Source organism: Lepisosteus platostomus, chromosome 13 (assembly GCF_059453375.1).
Source record: "Lepisosteus platostomus isolate fLepPlt1 chromosome 13, fLepPlt1.hap1, whole genome shotgun sequence".
Classification (NCBI taxonomy): Eukaryota; Metazoa; Chordata; class Actinopteri; order Semionotiformes; family Lepisosteidae; genus Lepisosteus; species Lepisosteus platostomus.
The window spans coordinates 38,516,333-38,537,281 of NC_142623.1; the positions used below are offsets into that span (position 1 = coordinate 38,516,333).

General features: G+C 36.5%; 1 protein-coding gene across 3 annotated transcripts; it reads right to left on the reverse strand.

The window, feature by feature from the left end:
• Positions 1 to 191: 191 nt before the first annotated feature.
• LOC148650576 (uncharacterized) lies at positions 192 to 19,012 on the reverse strand. 3 transcript variants are annotated; one of them, XM_088604555.1, is made up of 22 exons: positions 18,920 to 19,005; positions 15,505 to 15,547; positions 14,661 to 15,354; positions 13,786 to 13,847; positions 13,511 to 13,549; positions 13,057 to 13,157; positions 12,118 to 12,167; positions 11,437 to 11,553; positions 10,297 to 10,422; positions 9,697 to 9,855; positions 9,478 to 9,602; positions 8,440 to 9,067; positions 7,390 to 7,513; positions 6,796 to 6,818; positions 6,557 to 6,679; positions 5,770 to 5,898; positions 4,751 to 4,879; positions 3,657 to 3,787; positions 2,825 to 3,116; positions 2,366 to 2,570; positions 1,836 to 1,957; positions 192 to 921 (listed from the first exon to the last, which is right to left on the reverse strand). In XM_088604555.1, exons 3-22 carry the CDS (start codon positions 15,294 to 15,296, stop codon positions 883 to 885), a joined length of 3,360 nt encoding a protein of 1,119 aa, XP_088460681.1. In that variant the 5' UTR covers positions 15,297 to 15,354; positions 15,505 to 15,547; positions 18,920 to 19,005; the 3' UTR covers positions 192 to 882. The 3 variants fall into 3 exon arrangements, with proteins under 3 accessions (XP_088460681.1, XP_088460680.1, XP_088460682.1); XM_088604554.1 differs by having other exon boundaries at positions 14,661 to 15,547; positions 18,920 to 19,012; XM_088604556.1 differs by lacking the exon at positions 15,505 to 15,547 and having other exon boundaries at positions 18,920 to 18,990.
• Between the last annotated feature and the right edge of the window lie 1,937 nt (positions 19,013 to 20,949).

The following is a 20,949-nucleotide window of genomic DNA, read 5'->3' on the forward strand; positions in this document are numbered from 1 at the left end:
TGTTTCAAGAAGTTTAACTTTCATATTTGTCCGTTATAAAATTCAGAAGGCCTTGCCGAGGTGTTAAATGAAACCCACCCTCTTTAACAATCAGCAGAACCTAAATGTTATCTGGGAACCAGAGATCACATGCATAACACAAACACCAAATTTGCAGCATATTTCTTATAATGTAACATGACTCACAGACGTTTTTCATTTAAGATTTTAATGCAAAAAGTCCTGCAAAAGGACAAGCCTGAAAATTAAAATGAAATAAAGACTTGAAAAAAAACTGTACAAAAATGAAAAAAAAAAAAGAAATTCACAAAATGAATATCAGGTAAATCTTAAAACATCTACTCACAGATGTAGTCTGTGTAAGATATGGTTCCTGAAAACCAAAAAACTCTGCAAAGGCTTAAAGATTTAGAAGGTTCTTCTTAATTTGTCAGGATTCTGTTTTCTATATGCTTTGGCAATTTAGGTTCTGTGAATAACCCAAGAAATTTAGCCAAAAGTATTTTAAAAGCCAATAACTTGTGATTACAGCAATCCGTCTTACATTGATGTTTGCAAACTAATGAAACTAATTCAGACAACTGTGCAACATTTATTGGGTAACCAGTTACAATAATTTCCTGGAATGTGCAAAGAAATGTGGACTGGAGCAAGCACACTATAACTGAACAAAAGATTTACATCATCCTTAGTTACATACAGCTGATTTGTGTGTAGTTCAGTTGTTGGGATGGTCAGGCGAACCTAAACAAAATCTTTACAGCATTCTGGAACATAAAAAAAAACACTTCCAGTTGTGGAAAAGGTTAAAGACTGATCCCAGCATCCTGACAGCAAAACATTATTCAGCAGTCTTTCTTCAGTATGCATCCTCATTCTTTCCTATTCTGGTGCCTTGTCTTTGCCTTCATCCAGCTTCTCCTGAAAAAGAAAACATTGCAGAAAATCCAGTGCAAGTGAGAAAAAGCAATAATCCACAGCTGTAAAGCCTGTAGCACATTTGCTTTGAAGGGATACCGCTTTCTTTATTAACCGCATATCCCAACCAAAGCATCTGTCCAGCTTCGGGGCTATCTTTATTAAACAGGATGCAAATTCAATTTTGAAAAAAAGCTGGCAACACTTTTTATTGAGCCTTGCGGCATGAAGTGAAGGTGACCCCACTTATAAATATAAAAATGCACTGATACGACAAGAGTGAAGAAGGAAGACAAGAGAAGGGGATGTTCAGTGTGATGAACTAAAGCAAGTGTGCCACTGGCTGGAAAACATTATTTCAGAAGACTCAGCCTGGAGCAAAATGGGAGAACTCTACACCTTTCATCATACAGTAAAAAAAGTAAGACATCAGTCTTCTCCAAATATAATAACTGATGACAATACTATTACAAAACAGTTAGTATTTTCTGTTATCCACCTTCATTGTAATTAGGATACAGCCTTAGATGCTCTTGTAATGGTATAGAAATAAGATTTTTAAGATAGTTTGAAGGGTCCCTAGTAATACTATTTTATTAACTTCTAGCAAATTTCCTTTAAATAACCGATAGCGGCTTAACTTAGTGGGTTATGTTTAGTCTATACATTTTGAAGGGAGGCCTCTCAGTGCTTAAAATAAATGCTAAGTAACCTATGTGTAACTATAACTTTCAAATTGAAAGGAAGGTTATATGTAGTTTATTGCCTTTTATTAAGATATGAAAATAATACTACATTTCCATTAATATACTGAAAAGCATTAACATTGTTCTAATAAATGTGTGCTGCTTATGTGTTAAAAGAAATGTATTCCTGCTGTTTACATCAAGCAGGAGAAGTCCACTAAAAACCTTTACCTTAAGTTTCTGATAATGAGACAGGCTGGTGCAGTGAACGGTCTTTGCTGTTTTCTCACTTGTGTAGAAAAGACTGCACAGCTGGCAAAAGTAACCAACTTTTGGGACAATATAATCGAGTCCTGCAAAAAAGCATGAAAATATGAGATAGCAGCATTAATATTTTGCAATACTAGCTATGAGCTATATAAATTTTATCAAGCCAACATTGTTAGAGGTTCTTGGGAAATATACAAGAAATGTGTTTGTAAATGTAGTCTTTCCTCTTTAACTACTTTTCACAAAACAACTGTTTTTGTCGAACATGTTTGCTGAAAATGTCTAGGTCTTCGGTATGTCGATTATTGCATTTCAAATTTATGTGTAGTCAGAAAAAAAGTTGAGAGACAAACCCACAATTAATACTTTACAGAAAAAAAAAACAATGAACATCTTTTACTCATTCGAGAATTTCTTTGAAATGCAGTCCCCCGCTCTTGTATTTATTATTTAGAAATTGCTGTATGCCACCTTCCTCCGCAGGCTCTTACCCACAGGGTTGTTGGGTTGGTATGGCCCCAGAGGGACAGGTGTCTTCCTCTCAGGCTCATCTTTATCACAGGCCTGGGAACTCTCTCCATTTGAAGAGGCAGCGCCAGAACCATTCTGCTCACTCAGCTCCCCCACTTCACTGCTTTCAGCAGCCTGCTCAGGAGCAACACTGAAGGGTTCACTGTCTGACACACTGCTTTCACCCTGATGAAAACACATGTAAAATACTTCAATATTTTTACGATATCTGAATAGGTTTCACAGGTTTAGCACAATCTGCCCACAGACTTTGACAAACATGTCATGCTGGACTTGTTGTGAATATAATGTCTCTGTTAGACGCGGTTGATTAATAAGGTAAAAGACCTTCTTGCATATACGCAGAATCGCTCCACATCATTGTGTATAAATAGCATAAAAACAATTCTTGATGTGGGAAAGAGATCCTGTCTGCTCACCCCTTCTCCAGGAGTCTTCTGGGAAGTGTCTGGGGCTTCGCTGTTCTTCTCTTCAGAGTCTGCAGCCTCTCCCTGCTCATTCTTCTTCACTGCAGACTCCTGCTGCTCTTTGCAGCCTGTCCTCTCTGCAGAGCCCTTGTCCTCCCGGGTGCAGAGCCTTTTCATCGTGGGTCCCTCTTCCTTGGTTTTGGCTTTAGACTGGGAGCTGCTGGGAGCGTCCTCCTCACTCCGGCTGCTCTCTGTTCGCTCTCTTTTAGCGGGTTTCTTGTCGTGCTCGGGAGGGGGCATCTTCCTGCACAAAGACAACCCGAAATAACGAGAATGTGTTTGAGCACAGAAGGGAATGTAACGTCTGGAAAAAAAATGCCATCGATAACGCCATGCGTTTTAAAACAGAAGAAGAAGTTTTGCGAAAGGTTAATTTTTTTCAATCCACACGACCAATGGCGTGTTCCCGATGAATCATGTGAATGATAAATCAATCAACACAGCTGAGCTAAGATGCACCATGCCTTCTGGTCATAATGGAGTTTACAATACCATTCACCCTGACATATGTGTTAAACTTGGTAAAAATATTTATAGACTTAAGAACTTACCATTACGATAAGTTTAAACTGAAGCATCAATCAAGTGCACTCTTTTTTTAGAATATCTCCAGATCAGATAAACTTGACTTAATATAGCAAATATTCCCTAAATATAAAGTATTTATAACTATAAAGTATTTATTAAGCAAGTATAAAGCATAGCCACCCCTCCCCATGATTACAATCCATTCACTGTGATCAGTAAGAAGAAAAACAGTCTGATAGAAGGCACAATCACATACCAAGGTATCAGTGCGTCACTCTTCCTGCACAAATAAACATGTAAAAATCTGCCGTAGAATTTTGGTGGGTACCGAGAGTATGTCTTCACCATTTTCTGTGCAGCTTCAGTGGTGTCCATTTGAATGTAAGACTGAAAAACAAACATTTGTTTAGACCCGATACTAAAGACCTCCTCTTTTCGGAAAACAAAAAAGTATATCAAGGATTCTACTCCTCGATAAGAGTCTCCAATGCTGCATCCTAGTTGTCCACTATGCTGGCTAACAGTACAGAAAAGCAAGGATCTTAAATTTTTATGTGCTAAAAAATTGAAATTCTCTAAAAAAACATAAACCTTTTCCCATCTGGAGTTGCATTTCCATTGTTGCTAGATTTAAATATAAACCTGTGTAAATAGACACTGCCTTTCTGTTATGGAATAAATATTTTATTACAGAACAATTGGCACTGTACTGTTAGAATATTTGGGAATGCATAAAGTGAATACATATAAAATTAGCAATTAAATTGTTTTTACAGCCTGTTCAACGGTATAATTCAGACAATTTTATTCAAACCAAACTTAAACAAACGTAAAGCTCAATGTATGAGTATACTGCTCTAAAACAAATGCAGGACTTCAGATATCATCACTATAGCTGGGGACTTTTAAAAATGAAATGTTATTTACGTAGAAACAGTTTTAAGCAGATCCAAACATACTGTGGTACTGTATGTCCATGTGAAACAGAAGATTCAAATATCATGTACAGTCCTTAAATTCTTCTTGCACTTTTTTCTGGAGAAAGCAGGTACTAAATACAGAGCTCAAGGCCACAAGAGCTAGTTTGGTATAAATGCATATTGACCCAGAATTAATTGTAGAACATCTCAAGATTGTGTCGCATTTTTAAGACAAACATATTTAACAATTTGAAAATAAAAAAATCCTCCATCAAAAAGCCATTTCTGTGCTTTCGTACAGCAACAGTATTTCTAAGAGTCTTCCTGATGAGCCACAGAGACACAACTACTGTATATATCTAATTGGGAGAGTTCTGACCAACACCCCAGTTCTTCTAGTAGAGTTAACTTAGAAAGATGCATGCCATACCCTTTTGTAAGTCCAGTTCAAACAGTAGGCAGTGACTTTCCCAAAAGGTTGAGCAATCCTTAGGAGAGAGTAGTCAGAAAACTTTACAAAAGGAAGCATTGTGATGAAAACTGATCTTCCACTTGGGCCCTTTGGAAAAACAGGTAAATGACAAAAGTTTAGGAAGACAGACTGTAATACATTAAATGTGATTAGAACATGTATACCAGCACTACATTATGTATGCTTTGGATTTACCATGACCCGGAGTCCAACAGTGTTTGTATAAACATGCTATATCTAGGGCAACATAGTTTCTGATATCATCTCATAGAATACACTTTCTATGATGGAATTCAAACTCAATATTTCTCTCAACAGACTTTATTATAAAGCCCTCAGGACAATTCCGGATCACCCAGACAGCATCTTGTACCTCCAGCAACCTTATTATAAAGCATATCACCCAAACCCTAATATAAGACAAGTTCAGTCATGAACAAAGAAAACTCTGCCAAGTCATATAACAGATGATTAAAATATCTAGGTCAGCAGTTCCCAAGTTTTACAAACATTGTTTTTCAATTTTCAGCATTTTACCTAAGATATTTAACAGTCTGTATTCAGTAAACAGTCAGAATGTATGCAACTTGCATTATGTAAAATTAGTAAGTCATTACCTCAACAAATAATTTGCAAAGCACAGTAGGACCTTTGCACGCACATATGTATATTGAGTAATTTAATGAAATGGCTGGTGCAGTTTTCATTACTTTGAAAACAAAATGTCAGGTTGGAGTGATGAGTTTTAACCTTAAACCTGATTCTGCATCACATTTGTCCCCCACAGCTACTGCCGGGTCTCCAGATACCACCCCCTACATCTTGGATGAAATACTCCTTTTTGTTTCTAACTTAACAGTGTGATATTTTAGCTCTTTTTCTATTAGTTTTGCATGCATGATGGGGTAAATATATGCTAAAAAGATCCAAGCATTGGCAGCACCTATACTTCATTTTATTTTTTTTCATGAACATACCTCTAACTCCTCCTTTTCAAGCCATAGACTTATCGTGACAGGTTTGCCACACACTAGTGCTGTCTTGGTTGTACTGTAAAATTCTACCATTTTGCTTGCTGCTTCTTTTGTTGGTAATTCAAGTAGTGCCTAATATAACAAGGAAATTAATGTATATTAGAGACAATGTTAGACACTTACAAATCTGTTCCAAAAAGAGCTAAAAAATAATCTGCTGCTTCAATCACAACATATTCTCTGCATGATATAACATTTAAGGCAGTATGTCAAGTTTTGTAAGAAAAATGACATGTTACGTATGTCACAGGGTACACCAACCATAATTAGTATTGCGATTACTTAAGTGTTCCTTTTTATACACAACACCACTTTTATAGTATCTATGATTCACTCAAAAAATTTATAAACCTCTATTTTTCTAACAGCACTACCATCAATGTACCCAAGATTACATTAGCACTGAAATGTTTCCCATACCAGAAATAAGGGGCTAACAGAGACTTGTTGAATCTTTAATGTAAAGAAGCTCATACATTTTATCAACACATCAATTTAAGTGGACAGGAACATACAACTATTTACATTTAATACATATCTACAAACCACATGATCAATCATCATTTTTCAGATTGGTGTATAACGAACAACAAACTAAATGACGTATATTAATGTCAAAAGGTAACATCAGTGTAGCCCCATAGCTGTAGTGAACATTTATTGAAGTTACTGACTTTATGTGATAATAGGAGATGTCCCACTAGCTCAAATTATTTTCAAGGGCACTTACTTCATTTTTGTAGTACTGTATTAGGTGCTTGGTTACTTTCCCAAATGGTTTGGCAAGATAAAAAATGTCCTCCTTAGAGCCATATCCTCTTCTGAAGTCTTTAATGACAACAACTCTTCCAGCCTGTTAAAAAGCACACAATATTTTCACCTTAATTGCTGCTACCAATTACCTTTTCGGTGGCCAACATTCTTTGTCCTCGGCAACAGAAAAGAGAGAAAACAAAATTGTATACTAACCCTTAAAGATTCCTGCAGGTGTCCTAAAAGGAAAATGAAGACATTTCAGGACTTTCTGTATTTCTAATAACACTTTTATACTCATAAACTGAGTATGTATGGACCATAAACTGTCATTTCTCATGCAAAAGTTAGGATATTAAATGCACAGCCAAAAGACATAAAAAGAAAAAATAATAGTTTAACATTGGAATAGAAAAATCTTGTCATTTATTACACTTTAGATACACGAACGCTCCCGCATATATAATGAAACAAAGGTGACAAAGCCAGTACACTTTTCTGATGGTGGTACAAAACATTCAATATATTTCAACAATCATCTGGGAACCATTTATCGGGGGCAGATTCATTGCATTGCTTACGCTGTCATCAATTTAGTGATTTACTTGTTAAGTGCATTTCTTGTATGAGTATGCATGTATGTGTTTACACCAAACAGACTCACTGATTTATAGTTTAGAAACAACTTTTCTCTTCTGCTTTTTCTAGGTACACTAAAACTTGAATTTCTTAGAGCTTTTGATGAATTTGTATAGCATCACTCTTAAAAAATCCTAAAACATTTAACATCATCATCAGAAAAAGCCTTACTAGAAGACGATACTTCAGATTCTTTTTCCGATTTATTTTCTGAATTTTCAGCATCTTCATCTAGCTCATCCAGTGTAACAAAGTCATCCAAATTCTCTGGAAAATCCATTTCTAGCATCTCTTCCTTTAAAGAACAACACATTGGAAAAAATAGAATACAAATTATAGAGCTGTGAATTTCTTCCTGTGCATGTTTCCTTAGAAATATATTTTCAGTGATGAAACTTTTACAATTTTCAATTACATTATTTAGCTATTTCTTAAAATGTCAAAATCTGAAATATTCTGCTAGATGTGACAGATGCACATCTGCATGTACAACCCTTTAAAAAGGTTTTAAAACAGACAACACTCAAAGATTTTATTAACAGATAAAACAAATGCAAGATGTTTAAATTATACATTAAGAAGATAGATCAGTACTCAATTTATTGGTACAAGAAGTATTAGCAATGATTAACAAAAACTAAAAAGTAGTCAGATTCAATTTTAACTCTACATTACTGATCTAGACATTCCTAAAATAAAAATATAACATTTTGCTATTATTAATAATAAATGACACTGTTTACAATACATTAAATCAATGTGAATTTTAAGGTTCTTGGAATTTACAGAGTGTCAGATAATAATACCAAAGTGTTTTCTTTCGTCTTCTTTTTTTCAGCATGGAATAAACCTATTACTTGTTCAGTTGGGAATAGCATTGAATGCATCCAGTTTCTCCACAGCATCTGCACAATTCACTAGATGCTTTGCGTTACTTTTATCAGAATTGTATTCTTCAGCATTTAACAGTTTTCTAGCAATCCAGTTCTTTAGCAGTAGTGATATAGATAATATATAAACGGAGGGATCTTCAATTTCAGTATTAATTACATGACAATCCTTTAAACATTTTATTATTCCATTTTCCAGTTAAAAGCACAAAAAATGAAATAGCTTTTCAAGGAGGAATTTAAGGAGGTATGTAAACTAAGCTCTAAAAATGATGAACTCCCCCATAGAACATATGATGCTATGTGTTATCACCACAGTAGAATTCCTTACCTCTTCACACTCATTTGACTCCACAGTTTCCTTTTCTTCTGTTGATGTGGCTTCTTCCTTTACTAACTCTTCCTTTGGGATCTCTGAGTTTTCTGCAGATTCCACTGGCAGCTCTTTCATCAGATCCTGCGAATGAGAATTCTCTCCAGGTTTTGCCTCTGTATTCCCACACAATTCCTTTGAACTCTCCTGGGATTTCTCCTCCAGGTTCTGTTCCATTAAAACCTCTGCACTGTCAGGCGATTTTCTTTCTGGGACATCTGCCTCCGTCTCCACACCCTCCACCGATGTCTCCATTGGTTCCTCTCCTGGGGTCCATGATGCCACATCATCTTGTGCCACATCTTCCTTGGCATCATCCTCATCCTCCTCTACCATCATTCCCTTATCATCTTCATCAACTTCCACATCCAACTCACCCAACACATCATCTTCATGCTTGTGCTCGTCGTCAGATTTTTCCTCCTCCCCTGTAAGGTCTTCCTTTTTCTCTGTGGAATCCCCGCGTGTAGGAGTCCTTTCCTTGTTTCTGGAATGAGAGCTCCTGGAAGATTCTTCACTCCTATGCTTACTGCTGTGCCTTCTGCTCACTTCACCCCTTCTAGAGGGTGCCGAATCGGGGCTCATCCTAAAATTGTCACACAATCATCAGCTCTACAAGACAGCTCTCAGTATGTGATTCTACTAAAGCTGGAATACTACACAGAAACATAGTTCATACAGATATAATCAGCCCCGAAACAAATAGTGATGGGCATAGTCTAACATATCAACTTCAAATTGTAAATAAAATCTGAACACTCTCCTGACTGTATGAATGATATATTACGATTTAAATTATTTAACGTACATATTACTGAGAGGAATTAAAATGGAACCAAGATAATTTTTTTTAGGTTTTTAGTGCTTCTCAGTATATATACTTTTTCCCCCTAATAGTTGTGGATAATGCATTAGCAAGGTATGATAAAAAAATTGGAATAAACATGCTGTAGATGAACATTTTTCATTGTACATCTGTGAAGGTATATTCCTTACCTAAGCCTTTTGTGTGTTGTCCACAATTTTACCTTCACACTCTTGCCATTGATCCTGAGCATATTGGAACTGTAGTATTTCACCATTATCTCAGCATCTTCAAAATCAGCCATTTCTATAAGAGCCTACAAAACATAACAAAAAAATGGAAACAATAAACAAAAATCAATTATCCTTATGTTAACCGGCCTCACATGCCATTTGTTTCTCACTACTTACCTCATTTGTTGAAAATTTAGAGCACTGCACTTCCCCAAACAGCTTAGCTACATCAATGAGTTCAGATTCTATGTCTTTTCCTACTGGAAGGTGAGAAACACACACCACAGCATAACCTTGATTCTTTGAATGTTTTTCAGGCACATCCAGTCTAGGGGTCTAAATGAATCATAAGGAAAAAAAGCTTGATGTTAAGCAAAGCATATTATGGACACCTATAAACGGGAGAACAATAAGACTCTGTAAATGCTCATTTGACTTTAAAATCTGGATTTACTCGGTGTACATGTCTACTAACAGTTACGAGACATTTAAAACAATCACAAATGTAGAGGAAGAGAGTGAGGAAAAAACTGTATGGCTGAAATTTTAAAGTTGGAAAAAAGTAAATAGAAATGTTCTTCGTGGTTAAAATAAAATAAAAACAATATTCAGCATTTGTTCAAAAGGGAGTATTTTAAATTTTTACATTTATCTTCCAATTTGACCAGATAGAAAAATTAATGGCATACTTGGTGGTAGCATTATATGAGAATTGTTAAACATATTAATCTAGATTCTATTTTATAAGATAGCCTGTAACAATATAATAATACTTACCTTAATACTCTCAACAACAGGGGACAAATAGATGAGTAGCTTTATATCTTTTACAAAGAATGGCTTCTTCTGATAGTGGTTAACCACAGTTACTGCTTCTTTGTGTGTAGACATTTCCAAAAAACCCTAAATAACAGAATAATTGAAAAATGTTGCTGACTTCAGACGTGTAAAATTCTCAATCAATGTTGTTGTGCATGGAGTCACAATGTTTCTCAGCATTTACAATGTAACAACTTAAAATTTAAAAAGAAGTGGATAGAAAATGGATGGATAGATGATTTTGCAATCAGGAGCGTTTTCTGCATGTGTATCTTTCCTTAAACCTTAGTACACACAAGTTTTAGATGTCTTTGTGTCTAGTTAAAGAAAAAATAAGCTGTGCTCTAAACGCTACTGTAGTTTTGGATGATACTTCCTTGATTACTTAGCTTGGGAGGTTTTCAACGCTACATTTGCAGTTTCAACCTCAGCATCCTGTGATTTATGGTTTAAGTGAGCTCTTAACTATATACATGAACTAAAGATTTTCTGAGATAAATCAGAATAATAATATTCCCAAGAGTAAAACAGGCATCTAAAAACTCTGCTAGACTGTAGTTAAGGACTGTGCCATAATTCCAAGACTACTACTACACAGAAAACTAAAACTTAATAGTTAAAGAAATATCATATCAGCTACAGTATCTAACTTTATCATATAAATATCACAAATATCACCTAAGCAGAAGTTAAAAGTTTGACTTTCTTCAACTTTACATGTGAACATGAAAATGTTCAATATGGACACGTTTCCTTTAAACTCCTTTTCTATGGAATTCTTCAAGAACTAAATCATTAACTTTAGAATATGAATGGTGAACTGTTAGTACAGATGAAAGGATCTTTTAACAATATGCAAAGGTATCAACACTTTTACAATGTTTGCTAATTAAGCAGTATAAATATGAATCAACCAGAAGATAAAAGTAAAGATTATGCTAAAATTCAATAAAGGAATACATGGAGGTTATGTGCCACAGATGTTCATCTTAAATTAACAAAGAAGTAATTACAAAATACAATAGGGATCTAAAAACAAACTCCACATGCTGTAAACCCTTTGTGCTAGAATACAACCTAATATTATAAGAGTCCTACCTTACAAGGGAACACCAAGTGTTTAACAACAGTCCCAAATGGCTCAGCCAGTTTTAGCAAATCCTTGACATCCAAAGTCCCTTTTGGAAATTTAGTGACCACCACTCTTGTTCCTGCCTGGTGTCAAGAATAAAAACATTCACTGCTTTGACTTATCCTTACCCACAACACAAATAATTTCAGAACAAACTTTGCACAGCTCAATTAATGCATTAAGGAAAGATAATCAAATGCCCTCATGATGTTTTCTAGCAATTGTAGTTGAACATTGTCAAATACACTCAGTGAAGTTTAACAATAAGTAATTAGTAATAAGTACGAAGATGTATAATAAGTACCTATAAATAGAATAACATACAGTACTTACCCCTCCAGTTCATTTACTGAATTTGCCATTTAAAGAATTATCCAGTATGAATACACAAAACATAAACTGTAGCAAGTTTAATACTGCATCATTTCAAGTAGTTTAAATTTCAAGTTCCACTGAAAGTCTATACTGCATGCACTCATATGGTCCTAAATCCATACAGTCATACAATGTCAACAGCAAAGAAAGAATACATACTTATGAAATACTACAGAAAAGCAATACAGCAGTTAGGTTTCTTTAGAATGGAGGTCAAATACAACAAAGACTGACTCTTCAGTAATGACTTTGAAGCAAAGGAAAAAGATTACCTTTGGTTTCAGAAGGGGTCGTCTTTCTGGTGGAAGTGTAGCCCTTTCACCTTAAAACCAGAAGAATTCAAATACAAGTGTTGGTTTCTTACACCACCGTACATGGTCCGTACATGGCAACAATAGCAATAATCCTTAATATAGGCAGATCATTTAAACTGATAACAGCAAGAGAAACTCTCTCTTCTCCACAAATTTAGCTCATTACATTTTGAGGAAATGTTTAGGAAGTTAGATAAGTTCGCCTATTTCCAATTTGTATGGGAAAAAAGACAAGTGGGTTTCTTAGAGGCCTTAGCATTTAGCCAGCCTAGATTCTTGTGTTTAATTAAAGCTGACAGCTCAGGGCTAACTTTAAAGCTTTTAAACGGTGCATGATTGTAGACAACATTTCTAAAACTGTTTTTAAAGGAGCTCCCAAGGATTTTTGACAAATGAGAGAAACTCTGATCCAGCTTATTAAAGCCAGGTTATGAAGAAAATCCTGTACATTAAAATTCTTAAAACTTCCTAAGTGTTTCTTAAAATGACAATTGCTTCCAGGAAGAATAAAGTAAGGTTCCAAATGAGGAACCTTGCTTGACTAGTATCTTAGACATAATTGAAATTGACAAAAAAAAAATAGCTCCAGTGATCACATACTGCTCCAGTCCTAGAATGGCCAGCTCAGCTACAGTATAGCTGGAAAAGTCAGCAGGAATGAAGCACTAATGGCAAAACTAAACTGACCTTTGAGTAAGCAATAATCAATTTGTTGGAAACTTCAGTGGGCATGCATATAGGACAGAAATACTATGGGGGGGAAAAAGCTATAGAGCAATTTTGGACTATCGCCAGGCATCACAACAGTTTGTGTTCATCCATCTGTAATTTCCAACACTTCGTACTTGCCTACTCAATAGCATCACCCAAATGAAAAACGGTGCTTGTTTTTATTACCCGCAGAACGATCTGAACTATATGGTCTCCTCTGTGAGCTGCTTGACCGGGATCCTGCTCTTCCGGAAGACAAAAGGTCATCTGGTGGATACGAGTCAGGCCTTGCAGGAAGAAAATACCGTCAGGTCTCTGTTCTCTGTTTTTAAACATGTTGTTGCTGTATTTAACTGATAACAATAATTAGTACAATAACTAGATCCTTCACATTAAAAGTGAATTTACCAAATAACATGGATTACATATCACTACTATTAAGACAAATTCAACAATTAATGCACATTCTTAACCACTACGATTGCCAAAAAATTAAGTACATTTCAAGCGGTATAACAGGTGACTGGAGCACAGGACTACATTTAGCAGACAGTATAAAGAAATCAAACTCAGCCTTATGTTGTATTTGCAGGCTGTGATTTCTCTAACCTCTTTGCAGTTTACAAATCACACTACTCACATTCTGTTCGATATGAATTGTGGATCCCATCCTGGATACCTACAAAGTAATAATAAAAAAATAAAGAATATATATCACTATAAGAATTTATGTAGGTGTAAGTTAAGTGAATTTCTAAATTAATTTCATTAACACTTTAAAGTTTCAATATTCTTGGACATCTTACAAAGCAATACAAAATGAATACAAAAGAAAAACTGTAATCTAGCAGAAACAATGGCTGTTATCTTATATTGTATTAAAGTACATCTCGGCTCAGTGCAAGTACAACTTACATGCGAAGGAGGTCACGTCGATTCTCTGCATGTCGAACCCCATTAATGTGCTGACTCCAGGCCTAAAAAAAAGAATCTGTTTTTTTTCATGATACTACAGCATAGCTAGTCCTACAAGGGCCTTTCAAAATCCAAGTGAAAATCAGAATTCTAAAATTCTGCTACAGCCTCCATTGCTGCTGTTCATAGTTTGAAATGACAACAGAAAGTCTTAATGTTTTGTACATTTGATAGTATAGTTATGCATTTTGAAGACCTGATTCTAACGGATCTCTTTTTTAAAACCTATTGTGCTTTACTTTTCCTAACACCCTTCAACAAAATATAAGGATGTTATAAAATACCCAAAACCAATAAGTGAAAGAGGTGACTGTAATATTTCACTATTAACTAATACTGAGAAATTTTCCTATTTTGCTTGGATGGCCTATTAACGAGAGAGACAATGGTGTGTAAGAAGATGACATCTATATTTTGATGATTTTAAACAGAATTTATTTCTAAAGAACTGGTGAGTGAGATGTTGTAAATATACAAAACAGGTCACCACAATACAATTTAGTTAAGTGGTGCCGACTGTTTCATTTTGAATTCCGAGTGCAATTTTACCATCACAGATCAACACTTTGGTGGTAAATAGATTCGATTTTATAGGAGTTTGGGACATTTTATGGATGTCCAAAGACGTAACTTCAGCCACGTTTTAGTTTTTGCAAACTTGCAATTCAACCGTTTCGAAAAAGCAGCAGTAAAATGTTGAAAAACAAAACAAAGTTGCAAACAAATTAAAAAAATAAACATGAAACACTGAAGCTCGTGGATTACAAAGGGAAGAGAGAGACGAAACCAACCAAAGTGGAGAAACAAAAACTTACCCTGCTTGAATTCACATCAAAATCACAAAGAGAGCAAACGTGTGGAAAAGAGCGGGGCATTAATCCATGAAAATCATCGACCTCGAATGATGACGGAGACCGTGGTCGGCTCTCTACATAAGGTCTCTCGTGGGACGGTTTCGAATAACGGAGATCTCGATCTTCTCTCGCTCTATCAGCGCGATCTTCTCTCCCAGATTTTCCATAATTGTAATCAACCACATAACTGTGGACCGGAGATTTACTGCTAGATCTGGTGGGCCTACTACTGGGCCTGACGTCCTGCCACTTGTCCTCTGAAGGTTTGTACTGCTGCTCTCTTGGAGGGGAGGCACTATGCTGGCTGCGATGGTCTGATGAATGACCTCTTGCACTTTTCTTTGCTTTAAGCTGCATGATAAGATGAGGCAATGTTTCCACAGTAATCTTATTTTCCGGAATCTGTGCCAATGCATCCAAGTCTTCAGGTGACAGACCAAGAGTAGCAAACAAATTAAGAGCATTCGTATTTTCTCCAGAGCTCTGGGAAGGGTGAGACTCCTGGGATTTGCTTGCAACCTCCAAAGATACAGTGCTGTGAGACAGCTCTGGTGGCTCACTGTAGGTATTCTGGGCATGCTCTTCACTTACATCCATATTTAAAGTTTCTGGAGAAGCACTGACATCACATCCAGCTGTAAATGCTTCTTTATCACTACCCAAAGGGAGATTTTCAGCCATTGGGTGAACCGGGGACAAAAAAATATAAATGTGAACACTATATATTAAGGACAGAATAAAGATACAGACCAATAATCAGTCTCAGAGTCCAAAATTGTAGTGAGAAAAAAAACAGGAGAATAACCTTAAAAGATGAAGGATTCCTCTTCTGAGATGATAGCAATATTCTGTGTAGATGAAACAATATATAAAGAAAACTGATTAAATAAAACTCATTAAAATCTGAGCCTTTTGTTAGTCATGTCAGACTGTTGGGAGGTTTGTACTTGGCACGTTTACAGAAAACAGGAATTTCTTCCTACGCAGGTAATACAGAAAATGTCAAATAGGCATGGCCCTCTAAAATACCGGCTTGTGAGCCTCAATAATATACTTTCAGTAATATAAAAATAAATTCTAAATACTAATAAAGTATTATGTCAACTTGTCACATGCTCACTAATCTCATACTGAATGCAGTCTCATCCTTTCATGATCTCATGCTGTTATTAGTAACCCATTTCTTTACATAAAATTTGAAACCTGCCAATGATCTTTGATCGCATTAACAATTAATTTTCTCCTTCTAAAAAACTTGCAATACAAATTAATTTCAATACCACTATAACATTGTTAAAGCAATGCATATTCCTTCTGTATTCTGACTTACAACAACATTAAGCACAACTAAATCAGCATTTGTTTATCAAAAATAATTATAAATAAGCATGTTTTTCATTAAATACAGTGGCGTGAAAAAGTAAGTACACACCATGAAAAGGTTTGTCTTTGTTACATTTGTGGACAAAAGGATACTTCATCATCATTTTTACAATACTGATAGATAAAGGTGATCTTATTTATTTTTTTTAAATAATAAGATCAAAAGAGCTCTCCGAGGTCCTCAGAAGAAAGATTGTTGATGCCTATGAGTCGGGGAAGGGGTTTTAAAACCATTTCCAAGCAATTTGTAGTCAATCACTCCACTGTCTGAAAGATCATCTACAAATGGAGAAAATTTCAAACCACTGGAAATCTATCCAGGCCAGGTCGTCCCACCAAATTCAGCCCAAGAGCTGACCGAAAGATGCTGCAGGAAGTCTCCAACAACCCCAGAATAACATCAAGGGAGTTACAGGCAAGTCTTGCCTCAGTCAATGTCAAAGTGCATGAGTCAACCATCTGATAGAGACTGCACAACTTTGCCCTACATGCAAGGTCAGGAAGGAAGAAGCCTCTGATTTCAAAAAAGAATATAGGTGCACGACTGAAGTTTGCCAGACAACACCTAGGTGAAGATCAGGACTATTAGAACAATGTGGTCTGGACAGATGAGACAAAGGTTTGCTGTTTGGCCACAATGCCAGACATCATGTTTGGCGAAGACCAAAAACTGCCTTTGACCAAAAGAACCTCATAGCAACTGTAAAGCATGGTGGTGGAAATATTGTTTGGGGCTGCTTTTCTACCTCAGGGCCCGGCCATCATAGAGTCAACCATTGCACCAGAGAGTACTTGAGGAGAATGTGAGGCCATCTGTCAAAAAGCTGAAACTGAACCTTAAGTGGACCTTGCAACAAGACACTGACCCAAAACACTCAAGCAAATCCACAAAAGAATGGCTCAAAAAGAAGAAATGGAGGGTTCTGGAATGGCCAAGTCAAAGCCCAGAGCTTAACCCCATAGAAATGCTGTGGGGGGACTTGAAGCGGGCTGTACATACAAGAAGGCCCTCAAAACATCACACAGTTGAAGGAGTTCTGTAAGGAGGAGTGGGCAAAACATTTTCCAAGTCGATGTGGGAGACTGATAGACAATTACAAGAAATACCTACAAGAAGTGATTTCTGACAAAGGGGGCAACACCAGCTATTGAAGCCAGGGCCTGTACTTATTTTTTCCACAGCAGACAATTGCACTTCTGCCTTTTTTTGTTGAATAAATGATTGCAAATAATAATTTTCATTGTTATTTGTTAAACTAGATCACCTTTATCTATCAGTATTGTTGAAATGAAGATCAAATATCCATACATGCAAATATGTTGAAAAACACACAACTTTTCATGGGGTGTACTTACTTTTTCACAGCACTGTATATTGTATAAATAAAGTACTGTTTGATAGAAGACCACATTGTTACTGATCTGGCTGTAAACTAATTTTGGCTTTAAAACAGTAGTTCTGATCCTAGAATAACCCTGTCTGTCATGGTCTTACAACTGTAGTCTTGATTAAATAGACTAATTAATAGACTTATTTCTTCATTTGAACTTCTTTATTGATTAGATCTTTTTACACCTTTTCTGTCTTTGGCTACCCAAAAACCTGTTCTATGTGTTTTTACAAACACATTTAGAAATCAGCATCCATTCCTTACTCAACCTGCCTGTCAAATGCTTCATTTTGTGTCTAAGCACCTCTTAACAGGTTGACTGGACATAATGTCCATTGACAATCTCAAACACTCCAACCAAATCAAATTGGTTAACAGACATTCCACAAAACTGAACAAGGACAGGTATAGAATTAAGAAAAAAAGATCAAATTTCTGATGACCAACCCATGCTAACTGGCAGTCTTAATAATTAATTGGCCACCAGGAAGAGGCGATATCTTCCAGGACCAGGAATGACAACCACTGATCTAGGTAACCATGAATACCTTAATGTTTCCCTCGTGCAAATCGATTTCTTAACGCAGAAAATGTGATTATTTTTATTACAAACCATTCATAAGAAGGCCTCACTGCCACGCTCAAAAACCCAAGGTTACAACAGATGTCAGACTATCCCATCTTGCAGGTACTCCTTTGTTTCCATCGACTACAAACATACACGAATAACATCTGGCAACACTTATTCTACTATTTCATACCCAATGAAACCAAATGTGGTATACAGTATTTACAGAATTCTTGAATTCGCAAATTGTTGCGTGCCTTCACAAAACAAAAAACTAAAAAACAGTCGGATCAAATACGCCTTTTCTTTTACAGGTCCGTTATACCAAGTCACGAACCCCGGGGATTCAACCGCGTTTGTGTTGCTGCTCTAAGGTTTTCTAAGAATTACTTTAAAAACGGCTAAACCACAGATCGTTCGCTGCACCGCTACTTAAAAGAACACGACTGCAATTTCTAAAGTGACAAGTATTTTTTCCCCATTTAACATTTTAAGAAAGTAATAACTACATTGGACAGTGGACGATCCCTCGTCTACTGTTGACCCTGGTAGGCAGAAGAACGATTTGATATTATTTATTTCAAAAGGATTGACTCGACGCAGGGAAGGTATGTTTGAGACTAAGGCCTACAGTCACCATTCGCCTTTTACAGTTTTGTAAACTGCAATGCTCCAGAATATTTAAAGTAATCAATGCTGCTACTCGTTTATGACTTTCGGGATTCTTAGGTCACACTGATCATGGCGTGGTCAAAAGGGAAATGATGTTATGTGAAACACTATGCATAACCAGAAAGGGAAATAGTTAATGCATGTTCTCACAATTCGCTAATATTATGCTTAAAGAGATAAGAATCTTTTAAAAAAAAACAACTTACCTTGAACGATTTAGTTTTATTATTGTTTTCACAGAAACACCACAACACCGTCTTCTCACACAAGCCCAGCCACTTCCGGTAGTAGTTTTTTTTTCTTGGAGAATGTCTGAGCTCTGATTGGAGGATTTCTAACTCTTGCCATTTTTCACCCATCACCCGGATGTTAATTGATGGTTCGTAATACGCTTTTTTTTATGAGTGCTGGCGATTTTGAGAATACTCATTAATTCCTACACAGAAAGCATATTGTACACAAGCGTTTAGTTTAAATTTATATATAATATAGTTTAAATTCAAGGAGCATACATGCTTCTGTGAGTGTTCGTAAAAATAGGAATGCTTCCCTCCCCTAAATATTTGTTAGATGTATGTAGGCACTAATATATAAAAAAAATTGTATATTTATCTTTTCCTACAAATCCCATGAACTGGCATTGTATTTATCATTTAACAACTAAAATAAACCAGTTTAAAAAAGCTCTTTGATATCAAGGGGTCTATTTTATTCTTCTTAAAACCTTAGTGTCCCAAGCAAGAGGTACTGCCATTGTTTGTGTTGTAATTATGACCTTAAATGATTTGCAGGACTTCAGCCCAACTCTGACACAGAACAGACAGCATATCAGGGAGGTACTAGTATGCTGTGCCAGAGTTCACATGTGCTCTCCCCATCCTGGCACTGTGACCACCAGTAAAAATACTGATGCCTTTACCCAGATGGCCTCAGCAATAGATAAGCTGAAGACTCTTTAGGAGAACTTTGTGGAGGAGCTCCTTAATCAATACCGGACAGAAACCTAGTACTGCAGCAGGGTTTGGGAGTTCAAATGAATTTTGCAGTCTAAAGCATAACATTTAGTGCTTGCAATCATTTATTGCTGAGATAACTCACAAGGTTTACTGTACTACAATACTATCAAAAAACTATGCTTGGCCTCAGTGCTCACCATTCAGTTCACTTCCAGTTAAAACCTGTTGTATCAGTAGTCTTCGTTAATGAAACACTATATATGTATATAGCGGGTACCCAATCTTTTCCCAGCATTCATCTCTTTGCAGCTCCCTTTTTCCTTAATTTCATCCTTGCAACAGCTATGTAACTTGTTCCACCTAGTAACAGTAATGTCTTAAGGTGGTATTGCTGGAAAACTAATGAATGAGCACAACAACATAATAATAATAGTTCCTAACATTTATATAGCACTTTTCTGGACACTCCACTCAAAGCGCTTTACAGCTAAAGGGAGCTCCCCTCCACCACCAATGTGCAGCATCCACCTGGATGATGCACAGGTACGCTCACCACACATCAGCTTTCAGTGGGGGAGGAGAACAGAGTGATGAAGCCAGTCCATAATGAGGATTATTAGGAGGGCACGACTGGTAAAGACCAATGGAAAATTTGACCAGGGGTATCGCCCCTACTTTTTTCAAGAAACACTGTGGGGATTTTTAATGACCAAAGAGAGTCAGGAACTCAGTTTTACGTCTCAATAGAAGAATGGCACCTTTTTACAGTATAGTGTCCCAGTCACTAGTCACTATACTGAGGCATTAGAACCCATACAGCTTATAAAGTTTTTCCCGGGATCTCCGTGAAGTTGGCCCCCACACACACAGCACAAACGATTAAACCCACCGTCTTCGTTAGTTCTACGTTTGTGTCGTTGAAAGTAGCGTTTGTGCTGCTTTCGTTCCCGAGATATAGCGCCTTGTGTTCCCGGAGATCACGTGACCATGCAGGGTGACTTTGACCTCCAGTGACCCCGTCTGCCGAGTTCAAGCGTCTGTTACCGGTGCGAGAGTAACAGTTCTGCAATCGTGTTCCTCTGTTTGCCCGGGTGGGGGGCGGCGGTGGATTTTGCATTTAATATCAGTGTCTTCTGTGCGTTTGTGTGAGCATGTCTGATGTCCTAATCAGAAGTGTTGCGGGTGGAGTCTCAAAAAGAGAACAATAGCAAACAATTGCTTGCTCTTACCAAGAGGCTTTAACGAGCACGTCTTGATACTTCCTAGCGGTGTGCTTTTTA

Excerpts from the sequence above, each read along its gene's own strand:
- LOC148650576 (XM_088604554.1), bottom strand. The coding sequence starts at position 15,380 with ATGGCTGAAAATCTCCCTTTGGGTAGTGATAAAGAAGCATTTACAGCT. Across the intron at positions 5,899-6,556 it reads TACAGTACTACAAAAATGAA|GCACTACTTGAATTACCAAC; the intron begins GTAAGTGCCCTT and ends TTGTTATATTAG. Across the intron at positions 1,958-2,365 it reads CCAACCCAACAACCCTGTGG|GACTCGATTATATTGTCCCA; the intron begins GTAAGAGCCTGC and ends GCTTTTTTGCAG.